This window comes from Labrus mixtus, chromosome 8 (assembly GCF_963584025.1).
Source record: "Labrus mixtus chromosome 8, fLabMix1.1, whole genome shotgun sequence".
NCBI lineage: Eukaryota > Metazoa > Chordata > Actinopteri > Labriformes > Labridae > Labrus > Labrus mixtus.
Genome location: NC_083619.1, coordinates 22,342,943 through 22,358,244, shown reverse-complemented (window position 1 = coordinate 22,358,244; position 15,302 = coordinate 22,342,943). Strand labels below are relative to the sequence as shown.

At 40.0% G+C, this 15,302-nt stretch overlaps 1 protein-coding gene across 5 annotated transcripts in view; it reads right to left on the bottom strand.

Annotated features, from left to right (window-relative positions):
* ankrd12 (ankyrin repeat domain 12) overlaps positions 1-15,302 on the bottom strand; it is a 33,687-nt gene that overhangs the window by 9,078 nt on the left and 9,307 nt on the right. For 2 of the 5 annotated variants that reach the window (XM_061045182.1, XM_061045184.1), the window contains exons 1-7: positions 6,900-7,036; positions 4,854-5,004; positions 3,027-3,098; positions 2,498-2,635; positions 1,396-1,599; positions 1,012-1,154; positions 445-592 (exon numbers count right to left, since the gene is read on the bottom strand). In XM_061045182.1, the coding sequence (XP_060901165.1) occupies positions 445-592; positions 1,012-1,154; positions 1,396-1,599; positions 2,498-2,635; positions 3,027-3,098; positions 4,854-5,004; positions 6,900-6,959 (916 nt within the window). In that variant the 5' untranslated portion in view covers positions 6,960-7,036. Of the gene's footprint in view, positions 1-444; positions 593-1,011; positions 1,155-1,395; positions 1,600-2,497; positions 2,636-3,026; positions 3,099-4,853; positions 5,005-6,899; positions 7,037-15,302 lie in introns of those variants that run through there. The other 3 variants (XM_061045186.1, XM_061045187.1, XM_061045183.1) reach the window with 2 other exon arrangements.

The window sequence follows — 15,302 nt, the reverse complement described above, 5'->3', positions numbered from 1 at the left end:
TAGACTTCAGGGGATGTTGTGTTTCTGCACTGTTTGAGCCCTGCTGAATTTTGAAAGCTGTACCGTATGTGTAGTTCATATGTAATGTATGACATTATTGGATGTACATTTGTTTTGTTTACGCACTTGTTGTAATGGCAAACAATGTGAAAATCGTAAAATAATCCAGAATGTAACTTATTTCTGTGGCACATGATGATATAAAGAAAAAAGTAACCTTATTGTTTAACTGAAACCTAGACTTATTTTTAAAGAGGGGACAGCCAAAGTGTCTTTCGTTAAGTCTCCAAACAACACAAATACAGTTTAAAGTGCCTGGTCTATAAATCAAGAGACAACACATTATAATAATGCAGTAGATACGCATGTCCAGTAATATACAGTTACTGTGTTATATAACCTTAAAAGGGAGGTGAGCAAAACACTAAAGCATTCTCTGCATACCTGATGAGCTGTCCTCTTGGTCCGACATTGGCAACTCTCCCTTTAATAACTGTTCCAGCTCCTGAGAGTCTGCTACGTCCACTGGGCGCTCACCGCGCTTGTTGGCCTGGAAGGCGTTACCACCGTGGCGTAGTAGCAGCTTCACAATCTGTACAAAACAATAAAAAAGTGAGATGGAAAATCTTATAACAAACATGAAGGTTTCAGCCAAACATTTATTCACATAAGTAAATACAGAAAAAACACAAAACGTCTAACTTTATGCTTAAATCCTTAAACAAAAACTGAATTCTTACAACTGTTAAAATAATAATACCATCTGATTGGGCAGGGAAACACGTCGTGTCATTTTGCAGATGGCCAAGAAAGTGATATTGAAAAGTATAGAAGTATGTACAATTTTAACAACCTTAAACTGAAGTTTAGTTTAAAACCTTCCAGAGTTATTTTTGGCGGTAAACTACATCTTTTTTGTCTTTAACTTGCTTTATTATTTAAATCATTTTTATGTGTCATTTCTTTTTTATAAAACTGTGGATTGACAAACTTCAAGTAAATCTCTCTTACATCTTTGTGCCCACTGCTTGATGCATCATGAAGCGGCGTGTCATCATCCAGACCCTGCGTGTTCACCTCTGCACCTGCTGCGATTAAGACCTTGGCCACATCGTAGTAACCGAGATTACAGGCTTCATGGAGAGGAGTCCAACCTGATGTGGAAAGAAAACAGCAACAATGTAGAGTTTTTAGAATTCAAATGACATTTTTGTCATTATGTTATTTCAACTTTATCAGTAAATTTCTGTGTTTAATTGAAAAATAATCACAGCTCAATATAAGGCAGTTAGGGAGACACAATGAAAAATTCTGGTTAGTCAACTTGATGTTATCAATAGTGACCATGCAAACATGACAAAGGCTGTTAAATGACCAACACCTAGGCGATCTTACCTGCAAAGTCTTTGACATTAACATCAGCTCCCAGGCTAATGAGCTCTTTAACTTGCTTGGCATCTCCCCGGATGGCAGCCATGTGAAGGGGAGTCTCCCCTCGCTCGTTCCTCTTGTTGACCTTGTCCTTCTGTCGAGACGTGGTGCTGCTGGGGACTTTCTTCTGCACAGGGGTCGTTTGAGAGGGATGGCTGGGAGTAGAGTCTGGACACAGGCAGAGAGAAAATGACTTAATTGATGCTTGAAGCACAAGCCTGTCACAGGATGAGATAATTATCTGTAATGATGGTTCAGGGCCTGGACTGAAAAAGTGAGAGAAGCTGTCGTTTAGTAGATACCTGAAAAAATGTGATCATTCGTGTCTGTGTTTTCAAACAGATATCAGTTTAAGATTAGTAAGAGATTTTAATTTGCTCTGTTGACAAGATCAATCCATCTTTGTTATTGAACATAAAGTAGATAGGCGGAAACATCAAGCCTTGCTACGACCATATGTGACAAAAACAGAAATTCTCCTGCACAAAACACTTAAATTTTAAAATCAGATTTAGTTCATTTTTACAGTTAAATTAAACAGTTCATCAAATTAGAATTATTGAGCCTTTAGTTGTGCTGCTAGGTTCTTTTAATCCTCCAGAAGTAGGTGTTCAACTCATTTTCAGCAATTATGCTATGCTAACATGCTGCTGGCTCCAGCTTCATAAATCTTAATGCATACAAGAATGACCTTTTTCAAAAATGTCAAACTGTTCCTTCAATGAACCAGTCGTTTGGTTGAGCAACCATAGTGACAAAGGTTTTATTGGAAACCTGTGCACACTTGTGTTTTATTGTATTTATGCCCAGGTATATACCCATTGTCCTCATCTTCCAACTAGGCAGAACCTATCATTTACAAAAACAATTCTTCTCCAGTTATAATTGATGAAATATCCCAAGATCAGAGGAAAAGTATAGAGAACATTAAGATAAGGCCCTGCTGTATTCTTAAAACATTAGCTCATGTCTGCATAAATAGCTTGAAAGCATGACTCATTCAACAGTAAATATATTCTGAGCCATCTAAAGGAAGTATTTAAGTTGAGAGTGTAGGCACACAAACCTGGACTGTTGGCAGTCATCTGCATGAGGAGGGCCATCTGTTTGCGCTCTGACAGGGGATATCCAAACAAAAGGTTGGCCTGGGACTTTTTGCCCCCAGCCTCCTTTTTCAGCTTCTTCTTGTCTGGTCCATCTTTCTCTGCAACAAAACCAAGAATGATTTTAATAAAGACTGCAAAAAAGAAGTCCAGTTTCATTTCAAGCAGCATTTCCCTCATCATAGTGACACCGTTTCCGTGTCCCTTGTATCTGTCGAGCACGCAGAGAAACAGATGACAAGCATGAGGTCTGAAAAAATAAGACAATCTTATAAGCCAGCCAAGTGCAGACGGCACTCCTTGGGCCCCCAGTCTCCATCGGTCGGTTGTTACTAAACACAGACATGCGTGAGTTCTAACAGGGGCAGATGCAGGGCGAAAACACACACACGTGCATGTGTGTATGTATGTTTACAGCAGCATAGTGGCTGAAAGTAGGTGATGTTACTTATAGAGAAAACGGGGGGCAGAGGATCGGGCTGCAGCGATTACCTGCGTATATCCTGCAAGGATGCACTAATCTCTCTCCCCAGGTCTCACTCGACTGGCCTGGGTCTGAGTCATCTACAGTGCAAAGCAGAGAGGATGGGGAGAGGAAGGGGGAGGGAGCAGGGGGGGTGAAAGGGTGGGGAAAGCACTGCATTAACGCTCTCTCACCCTCCTCATCTCACATGTACTCAAATACAGACAGGCACAAAGGCAGACTCACTCTCCTCGCACAGGTTATGAATCATGGCAACACAGGACACAGGAAGTGATTAGAGATGGTCAGCAGAGTCTTTACTTTTTGTTTTTTGCTAACACAGAATCTGAATAGCACAAGAAAGGCTTCTTGAAGGAGAAGCCACCCTCCATGCTAGTTTAGTTTTATAACCTGTGCAGCATAAATTATAGTGAATACAAAATTGAGGGTTCTTGTCTGTTAGTATGACGCAGCACCACACTATAAAAATCATTTCACTCTACAGAGGAGATGAAGGCAAAGCTACCAGACCTATTACTGTACTTGATACTATAATTATGGCCATATGGTACACAGACTGTACTTTTAGGACACAATGCTGATGTAAACAAACAGTTTACCTCCTGACTAAATGACAGGGGCAGATTAGATTATTTACAAAAGTAAAAGAGGCAAGATACAGACTTCAAGTTCAAAATGTTAAGCACCCTGTCTTCAGCATAATGACATGTTACTCATATCGAGCAGTTACATCACAAATCTTAAAAACTGAACGAACAGAAAAATATGTTAAACAAGAAGCTATTATTCTATAGTTTTATTTGTGTTTTGTATTTCTGCCAAAATGTCAAGAGGCAAAAACAAGCACTTGTCCACCTTAGAGATCGCTGTGTACAGACGCCGCATACAGCAGCAGCCGGAAGCTGAAGACAGCTAAAGGTACTGCATGCAAGTTTAATTTGATGCACAGAGTTAATGTGCTTTGCCATGTGTCCTTGCAAGAGAAATCATTTGGCAACATAACATTTCCAGTGATTTGGATTTAAATAACGTAACTAGACTCAAGAGAAAACGTTGCGTTATAGGAGCCATGAGACTACTTTTGATATTCTCTAAATGTTTGATTTTCTTTTCTTTTTTTTTTTTTAATGTGGAAGCAGGTCCTTAAGAGAAAGTGGTTTCCACTCTCATCGCTTTGTCTGACAAGCCACGCTTTCACACACACTACGACACGCTTTTTGCTCATAATTATAACAACTCAACTCCCAACTCTGACTGTTTCCATCTCTCTTTTCTCCTGCTGTCTTCTACCTAAAAAAGAAAATCCTCTCTTAAGGGATTTCAGAGCCAGACTTCTATTAACACTTCTGTTAACTCTGTATGTCCTCCCTATATCTGAGTAAACATACTTTGACGGGCCAAAGTAGCCCCCAAGCCGTTCCAATCTATTTCAGTAGTAGCTGAGCAATCTACTGAACTTATTCCATTGTCATTTAAAACCCTAAATATGTAATAAAAAATGGCCCAGGCAAAATATACATTACCTTTGAAATTGAAGTCACATTTTATTCATGTACCTACATTAAAAGGGCTTCTACCCCATATTAGTGTGTTCTTATTCACATTTTCCTCAAGATTCCCAACACTGTTTGCTTTTTATTTAGTTATTAAACACAACAGGCTGTAATTTCATCAGGCGTGTCAGTTTTGGATTCTGTTGTCCAACAAGTTTAAACCCTTTCACCCCTAGAGGAAATGTTCAATAACAGGCCACCAGGAGGCACTGTGAGGACATGGCAGCCAGCCAGCAGAATGGCTGCTAAAAAGGAGGTGGTGGAAGAAGCAACAGCTCTTACCAGTGTCTGAGTCTCGCTCCTCTGTCCTGAGCGGACTTGAGGTGAAGGAGAGCTTGCGTTTCATAGAAGACTTTGCTTTCCCTTCCTTCCCCAGCAGCTCACTCCGGTCCAGCTTCGGAGTTTTGGTGAAAGGGGACAACTTGTCTTTACTCTGTCATAAGTGAAAAAGAGAACAGGAAAAAAATTAATTAGACATGTCAAATTACTGCAAGTGGATATGTAGCCTGTATGACTAAACAAGTTCTATAAGCATGGTATCTTTAAAGTTAAGAGTACAAGATCAGGAGTGAGTAGATGAGAGAAAAGGCTACTGTGTTGTTACATGGTTTGTTAGAAGTCAAATTCCAAGAAGAATGTCAAGTAATGGATTAGTTGTCTGCTATTAAATAAAGAGAAATCTTTTTTTTTTTTTTAAATCCTATTTACATTTTCTGGCTTTACTCTTCTTTTGCAGTAAACTGAATATCTTAAAGTTGCTGACAAAATATTACATTTGAGGAGGTTACCTTGAGCTTTGGGAATTTTCACAATAAGGGCATTAGTAAATAAGTCAAAGAAAATTAGACAATTAGTAAAAACTAAAAACCTAACAAGCTGCCTTCAAGTTGTCTTGTGCCTTTTTGTTTGTTGTGATACAGGAACCTGCTGTAAACCAGTTCTAACTGAGCAAGGCCCATTTAACTGTAATGAAATGAAATGAAATGAAAAAGGTAAAAATAATAAGTCAACTTGAATTAAATCGCAGACTCAAAATAAAAAATATGCACAGAACACGATAGCCAGACTTAATGATAAAAACAAAAAAACCTCTCCCACATGAAAAGGCAACAGAAATGTAAACAATTGTATTTTTTATAAAATCAGACAGTCTCTCCATAGACATGCAGAGATGACATGATGGTAGCAGGGACAGCGAGGAGAAAAATATTCCAGTGCATCCTATGCCACCAATGCCAACACCCACTGGATAAGGTAATCTGACAGTGTCTTACTATTCCAGTAACTGGGTTCTTGCACCCTGATCTGCAGACAAAGCTTTTTTTTTAGTTGCACTACTACAGTGAGCTACACTTTGGTGCAGTAAAATACATTTCTGGCAGGGTAAAAAATGTCTGCAGTGTGGTTCTTCTTTGATCTCAGAGAAGCAATGTGCCAGCTGTGCAAAGCTGAAGTGTCTGGCGGTGTTAAAAGTAAAAGAGTCAGGATGAGAAGCACTTCAGCCTTACAAATAAAAAGGTAGACATAAGCCCCGTGTACCAGGATGTGTTAGGTTGCTAACAGTAGCTTGGCAAAATGCTAAACTTACAACCATTGATGTGACATGGTGTAAAGGCACTTTGAGTAGTCAGAAGACTAGAAAGGTGCTACAGAAGTCCAAGTCCATTTACCAGTCTCAGTCTTAAATTGGGATCTAATCCTGAGCCACTCATCGATTCAATTTCAATAAAACTAAAATAAAAAGCCAAGAGTTCTCTAAGGTATACAGGTATAATTGAGACAGAGCATAACACTTCATACTGTAAATACAACCTCTTCATATCATGGGCAGATTTGATAAACCTTGATATTTGCCAACAATTTATCAACAGGTAAAATCATCACTTAACCTAAAAAGGCCAAACCATGACTTGAAAAGCTCAGCTTCAATCCCTATACTGTTTGTCTCACCACATTACTGAGAGTAAAGCCTGAAGTTCACAGATTCTAACTGCAGAACAGATGCCAGAAATCTTGTCACCGGTATCTTATTGTCTTCTTAAAAGCTTAGTTTTCAGTTTGGATGCATTTTTCAAAACCAAGCTTTGGGTTCTCCACACTCCTGTAGCGCTTTCCTTGATATGACAGCTCCTGGGCAATTATTAGTTGTTTGCAATCAAATGAAAGTAACAAGGAGGCACATGCAATACAAAGTCAATGGATTCCTCAAGGGGATTCATTTTGTATCCTCTTTGATGTGCACAGAACACAAATTTGCTTTATCTTCATAGTTGAAAAAAAGAAAGAAGAATGAATTAGGTGCTATTTTGTGTTCATGTGCTAACATACCTTCTTCCCCGCCTGTTTATCCACCATGGCTCCATCTCTGTCGCTTCCAGGTTTGGCCATGGTGTGGCACCTGACTAGCTGTGACAGCTACAGCGCAGTAGGTTCATCATGCACCTGAAGACAGAAAATGATGGCAATGAGAAGGATTTCGACACTGGAAAAAGGCATAGTGTTTCTTTAAACTTAGCATAAACAGGTAGTGTTTGCAAGAAGTGGAGCAGACACTTCTAAATGCAGGTACAATTAAATGACAATTCTTTAGAGAGACTGTTTAATGACTGAGGTCTCGGCAAACATCTGCATCACAGAAGAACCAAGGAAAGTAGGCCAAGGAACCAAGGAAAGGTGTGTCCTTGGGCGAGACACTTAACCCTGCATTGCTCCCGCTGCTTCAGTGGCAGTGTATGAATGGATTAGTGTTGTACTTACTCTCTGATGTACGTCGCTTTGGATAAAAGCGTCTGCTAAGTGAATTGTAACATTGTAAGTAAAAACATTCCCATAACCCCATAGAGGAGTGAGTGGAAGTCTTAGAAACAGTACTGCTTCAAGGTGTACCTGAGTAAAGGATGTTGATCAACGATTTTCATTTAAATTTCCATTACATTTAAAGAGATCAACCCTAAGAAAAGCATGTAGGAAAAAAAACAGCTTTAGGGACTGTTTAACCTGCATGTTGTCACTGTAGTCTACTCATCGTCTCTTGTACCTACGAGAGTATGGTAAACAGCACATTATTTAAGGAACTGATAACTAGCTAAGCAGCCTTATTAATGTATGGGACAGCCCCATTACTCAACATGCATCCATTACAACCTCACTTGAAAAAGTTGAGAAAGTTGGTAAACTTGATCTGGGCTTTTTCTTCTCTTCTATTCTTTGTTTTCTTTTGTTGGCTATACTGCTCTTTGCTGATGTAACTATGTAAATGTCACCATTGTGGGATGAATAAAGGATTATCTTAACAGTACAAATTTTCACCATCAGGGCTGGTTGCTATAGATGTAAATTAAGTGATCAATTCATCATTTGCTCTGCTTTTTTCAGCCTCTTATTAAATCAGTCAAATTTTATATAAGCCATAACCTTGGATTTATGCGTTCTTCTAAAAAAGATCTCTTACATAATTTTCTACACTTCCTGTTTGGGCCCCCAATGCAGAACTGTTATGTATATTCTGTCATGACTGGTTGGCCTGCACTGTCTTCAGCCACCATAGAGATAAAAGCCAAATACAGTCCAAAAATGAGAAAATACTTTTTATAATCAGTCTTTCATAGAGCCAAGGAAAGTATCTTGTAACAAACATGTCTTCGATGATCTGACCTTGTACTGTTGAATGACATTACAAATAAATGGAAATTAATGGTGAAATGTTGTCCTCATTGATACCAGTTTTAATAAATCCCGTATCAATTCTATCTAGGACCAGGCAGAGCAGCATACTACCAAATTCAAGAAGCAGAAACAAATCAATCTAACAAACTATCAACCTTGCCAGATTTCCAGAAACATCTAGTGTAGACAACATGTTCTGTTTATATCTACATAGGCAGCCATCCCATCATTTGGGTCACTGTGGCTACAACACCAATAGCAAAGCATTAATCCTGTAAACTACACATCACACTACTTTATGTGCAGAGCTTCTAAGGTTAGCAAGGGGGTGCTTCTCTCAACAAGCCAATGTGTAAAGACTGCCTCCAGATTGACACAGGTGATTGCTTTGGAATTAAAGATGCAAAATGGCTCAATATGAAAAAAATTATGTTGCAAGCAGTCACTGGACTAAAATGTAAGGCACAATATTTGAGAATCAACTCAGTGAATCATAAAACTTGACACTGTCACAGTACAATCAACAACAAAAAAAATCAGAAATGCAGTATCACTGGAGCTGAAGGGATCATATTCAGACTGCAAGCACTTTAATTGTGAAATGGCATCAAGATGACAAGCATATTCTGGCATTTCACACACATCTCCTTTTGACATCAGGAGATGCCATGATTATAACTGACCAGCTGGTGCACGATTGAAAGACCAGCTGATTGTTCCTGCTAGGGCCAGTTAAAATAGTTAAATAGTTGTTTGTTCATTTTCAAATGAAAAGTAATGTTCTGGGGCAAAAACCCTGCATAGCCAAGTCAAGTGGCAATTTCACTAACATTTTAAGATTGTGAACATTGACGTTTGTATTACATGATAGTTTGGACACAAACACAAGTCAATATGCCATTCAAACAGAATCTAGTCATACTTGTTGTAAAAAACACATTTTGTCTCTTCCAATAATTTAAAAACCTTTTCTGATTCTGGGTCATATTGACAGTCAGGTATAGTTTTCAAACACACAGCCCTGCTGCTCAGCCCAGGCGAGTGAGAGGTCCATCATTAGTCAGCAGATAGCTAGTGTGCATGTGCAACCGCACTATCATTCAGTCAGCTGAAAGTGAGAAGTGAGCAGCACACAGTGAGCATGTTAGTGTAAAGAGGCTAGTGCATCAGGGGTATTAAAGAGCCCATATTATGCCCTTTTTGGGGTTCGTATATTTAATCTATGTACCTATTAAAGTATGTTCACAATAGCTAAAGTTCGAAAAAAGTGTCTGTTTTCATGTACTGCCGTTCCATGCACCAGCTCGCTTCTGACTCTCTCTCTAACGCTCTGAAGTGCCCACGTTCAGAGTCCCCAGGTGTGCCAAGTCTGTTCTGATTGGTCAGCCTGTCCGCACTGGCGTAATTGGTCAGTCGCTCCGCACGGTTCTCGGAAATGGCACACCCTTTTACCATATTGGGAATGCAGCCACTTTGGCTCCGAAGGGAGCAAAAACATTAGCACCTTAGCACTACTGTGCTACCGCAGGCTACGGCATATCGTGGCCGTGCTACAGAAGTTAACGGGCATACAACATGAGCTGTTGGGCTTACCACAACGAGCCAATGGGCTTAGATAAGTGATATCACACTGACGTCACATTGGCAAAAACATTTCGAGGGGGTCTTGAACCGAGTGTTACATGCAGCTAATGCTGCAGCTAACAGGAGGACGTAGGAGAAGCCGCGGTTCTGCAGACTTTGAATTTTTGCACATAGATGTGCCTAAATATGCACAGGACACTTGGAAAACACACTAAAGAGCATATAAAACCAGAAAACGCATAATATGACCCCTTTAAAGCAGTATGGACAGCCCCGGGCCAGACCAGAAAACAAGGCGAGGAGGGTGTCACTATAATTACAAAGGTATTTGGGCATTCGCCAGTTTGGCAGTGACTGTGTTTCACGAGAAGCTCAGGGCTGCATAAGCCCAAGCAAGTGCTGCCATTAACCTTGGGCTGTTTCAAGTCTCAATCAAACCCTGCCTTGATGACTACTATTAAGATTCACAAAGACCAAATCTGAGATTGGTGCTAAATCCTGTGCAGTGAAAACAGAGATTCTTATAATGACCTATTATCCCTCTGAATTCAAATAAAAAAGTCTCCTTGGACAGTAAAAGAGAGACCATATTAATAGTGCTCTGAGACAAGACCAAGACATATAGGGATCAAGACCACGTCAAGACAGAGAGCGAGACACAACCAAGACCATAAATATCAATGAAAAATCACCATCTTGTGTGCAGGGGGCGTGTCACCCACTTAGAACATTACACCTTGACACTAAGACCGATTTTATTTATTACAGAGAGTTGTCACACTTATATCATGAATTACTCATTGCCCTTAGCCTCAATATCAGCAATATGGTAAATAATTATGCAGCAAAGCATACCATTTAAGAAACACATAAATAAAACAGGGCTACAAATAATGAATAAAATTGATATTATTATTATTCTCTGACAAAAATCTTCTCAAATTTCGATAAAAAATGTTTATAAAGGGTTAGGATGTGTTTAAAGAATGATTCTTTATGAAGTCTCATTTCATCCTGACAACTTTCCACAAATGGGGGTATGTGTTTGTGAGTATATATGTGGTATAAAAATCTATGAAAAGTTCATTTAAATAGAGCTGAAACATTTAGTGAATTCATACAACAACCAAGGAATATAAATAGACTGGTAGATTTGATTTCCAAGTTCAACAAGAATTTCTAGCAATGCCAAGAAAATGTCATTAGTCCCACATTTTCAAATGGGGAGATTTTACTAGTTTTCTTCATGTTTTGTGATAGCGTATAATACGTTCTGAATATGATGTGTTTATCCACCATTTTCTGAAGTTTTAGAGAAACAGAATGGTTGAAACTGTATAAGTTATTTATGATATCAGAACACTGTTTCAGCATGTACAAAACAAGCGGACAATTCTGGTGTTTAAAAATTAAGCCATTGAAGAATTAAAAATCCTGCGGTTTGTCGAGGGCTAGCTTGAGACTCCAAAAGCCCCGAAAGTCATACAGACACCACAGCCACTTGTAAGAACTAATGTGGGTCTGAATTTTTTTTAATTCTGCATATCCATCTGCACTGACTGGACTGACTCCTTGAAATCCCAAGTTAAGTGTGCTGGCTGCAACGCTGGTCCTTCTGACAAACAGATGTCTCTGTATTTATTTATAACCTGGTGCTTCTGCACTTAAACTCTACTGGTTCATGACGAACAACAATAACCATCTCCCTGTAGTGCTGGAGCATGTTGGCCCTGACAGCGGCTGCTTCAGTGCATGTCCTTGCGTGAGTGTAGCAGTTTGGGGGTTTGGAGAGTAGTGGGGACGAGGGGGTTTGGTGTGGAGATGTGACATGGGGGGGGGGGGGGGTTGGTGAAGAATATGCTGGCTGTGGCGATGGTGGTGTAGGGAAAGATGAAGAACACACACAGCACGGTAACCTGATCCACAGACTGCAGGATGGGACAGGGAGGGAAGAGAGCTAAGAATAGCACTAAGCCCGACACACAGATCGCAGAGTACGCTGCCACCACCATCACTACCAGCAACAACAGCAACGACAGCAGCTACATTACTCTGCTTCATCTTCCAGAGTGATGCCTGCTGTGAGCTCTCACACACACCATGTGGAAATGACATGTGATTTTCCTCTGGTCTCTCGTGGCTGCACTTACGACGACTGCACACACAAAGGAACCTACTGGAAACAAGCTTTATGTGTATCACTGTTTAAAATGTGAAAACCTAAAAAAAAAATTAAGACCACGTGAATCATTAGCTAAAGTATTTATAGCGTGCATGAAAGCTTTAGTCAGTTTTTTTTTTCATACAAAAAAGGGGGCCAATCCTGTGACGCACTCAAAGAGAAGCACTACGCTTGCTGCGACAGTAAACAGCCGGTCACGTGGTTGTGGTCCTGTATGCTATCGGGCTAAATGATGGGGGAGGTCTCTCTCAGCTGCACATCCACTCCCAGCCTTCGTCTCCTCCTCCTCCTCCTCTGACTCCCTAATGAGTAGCAGGACAAAGCCAGGCGCAAAGGCCCGATTCCTGTGACTATAGAAGAGGCAACAATACTCAGCAAAGAGCCAGCCATCTTCAACATGATCACAAATACATTCTAACAACATTGATGTTCATGTTGAAAGGTAATACGTGTGCCTACAAAATATTAATGCCAAAATCTGTGACATACCCTTTAAAGGCCAGTCACACATTTTTCCTGTTGAAAATACAAAACAAAAACAAACTACATTTCAACATGCTATTATATCAAATTATAGGCATTTTCATTATTATTGATAAATTATTCATCCAATAATTTATAGTGTAAAAAAACAATTACCAATTGTTGTGTCCTTAATGTCTCCAAAAATAAATGTGTTTGTTATTCGAAACTCAGATTAAATAAAACAATTTCCAAAACAGGAAATAGATTGATATGGTACAGTTTGTTTTCTTATGTTATATTTCATGGGTAGAGGATTTCTTCATTACAAGAATGAAAAATTCATTTTTGGTGAAAGTAATAGTTAATGCCACCATAAGAACCCTGAATGATAACCACACCAGGCCAGTTAATGTTGTGTTACACAGCACCTAGGAGGTAACTGAATAAAAAAAACCTGCAAGCGCATCATCTGTTTGTTAGTTATCCCCAATGATGTAATCTTGCTTCTATAATGGTCTCCCAAAATTCAAAAGCATTACATTTTATGCACAGTTTTCCTCTTCCTGTCACTTGGTCGTCTGGACTCGAGGCATATTTGGACACAGACAAACAAACAGCAAGTGACACTGGATGCCTCAAGGCATCAGTTCACCTCTTACTACTCTAGTCCCAGACAGACAAAACACGCCTCTCCAACCAGAGTGTCTGGCCTTCATGCCAGTAGTATTTCAGTTGCATAAACGGACAGGCCATGTTCCTGGGAAGAGGTGGAGGGCAGCTTTGGTTCAACCTCTCCCACACTGTAAAAGCCCGGGCTACCATTGCTAACAATGGTGAGTAAATTTATGGGCAGGAACAAGGTAACTACTGCCAAAATTTCACACAAATGGATGTATTTATTTAAGCTAAGTAATTCTTGCAGGTCCATATTTTTTACTTTGGTGGTGAAAACAAAACCACCACCAGTAATACATTCCAAAGGGCCAATCTGATGGGAAGCTGTTGACAAATAACTGAACCAAATGGTTTGGTGTCTGTTCAGTCTGGTGTACATTAAGAATATTTTTTCAGTGAATCTAAGGAAAAATCATGGTAATTTGACAAAAACACTTTCAGGGCCCATTACATTCGCTGAGAGAGTCGGAGAGCTTTAAGAAGCCTACCGCCACCGCTCTGAATGTAGGTTAATGATCAGATGCCCAAGAAACAGACAAGAACAATGAAGCCTTTACTGCTGATTATGGGTTAAAAAGGGGAGGTTGGAGGGGTGGGGGAGGGATTAGAGCAAAGGTTAGGATTGAGGCGTGGGTCCCGTTCTTATTTCCAACCCAGCATCAGCTTCACATGATTGAACCAAACACTGGGGATCTGTTGCTGTTCAACTTTCAATGAAACATTATACAAACGGCTGGAAATCAACAGTAAAAACCTGATTAAAATTTAGTTTTTGTATTTTATCTTCCAACTTGTATAAAATCATCAGTATATGGTGAAAAAGCTGAATTTCTTATAGATGAGTCACTTTTCAATGCAAGGCCTGACAAGAACATGAGGAGCTACAAAAAAACAAAGAAAAATACAGAACAGAGATTTTATATCTTTTGCACCAGGTGAAAAAATAAAGTGGTCTTGTCATGTATGTCTTTAGTTGTGGGTAGAATTTGAAGCCACCTGAGACACAGATGCAATCCACATGACTGTAAAACAGTAATATAACACTAACAATGTCTCACAACCTAAAGGAACCCCCACAAGAGAATCTAGCAGGAAAAAACAGACCATGAGGGAAACGCTGTGTCAGATTTCATTATGACTTTCAAGACAGTTCTTGAGAGCTCTAATCAGTACAGAAACCATCTTATACCGTCAAATCCGGTGTATAAGACGCACTTTTAATACTTATTTTTTCATCTTAAAAGTTGGCTGCATCTTATACACCGGTGCGACCAATATACCTGTATAAAATACTGAAACACACGCCGTCATTACATCGGGTGCAGCAGCCCCTAACTGCGACCTGACGTCATTAAAAAGCCATCCCCATTCATTGTGTATTGAAATCTGAGTGCACGCTATGCAAGGAAAGACGGCGACACAGACCAGTCTGGCTGCGCGACTTCCACATATTTTCTTCCTCACGAGGTGATAATCATGCATTTACAGAAAACAGTGGTATATTGTTCCATAAATAAACCTTGTCGAGTGCTCTTTTGATTGAAAGAGTCCTATATTAAAGTTAAAGAGTGACAAGCGGAGTCGGGCAGCACAGCTCGCAAGCTAGGAGTCTGTTACTCAACTTTCCCTACAGCAGGCTGAGAGCTCACGCAGGAAAACAGTTTAAACTTTTTTTCCCTCTCTAAGAGACCTTCAAAACAGGGTGCGTCTTGTATACCGGTGCGACTTATATTCCGGATTTTACGGTAAATCATCTTTATCAAACAAAAACCATCGAGACCATCATCATTAAGTTAGTAGGTATTCATGAAAGAGCTGGCTCTTTTTCTTAAAGGTGCAGAGGGACTCTACAGATCGAATGGAGTTTGGAAGTTCAGTCAACCACCGGGGGGCAACAGAGGAGAAGAGTCTATTCAGCGTCTTAGGACCCTGTTGTGAAGGTTGGATCAGACGCCTTTCATTGGCAGAGCGTAGTGGGCTGGATGAGACAGTTAAAGTAAGGAGGAGCCGTTTTTGTCGCTGTTTTGTAAGCGAGCAACGTGTAACCGACACAAAAACATTTGGGTGAAATGGCCATCCCAAAACTGTATGCAGAGGTGAAATACAGCATTGCAAGAGTGAGAGGGAGAGAGAGGGAGAGAGAGAGGCAGAGATTCGCC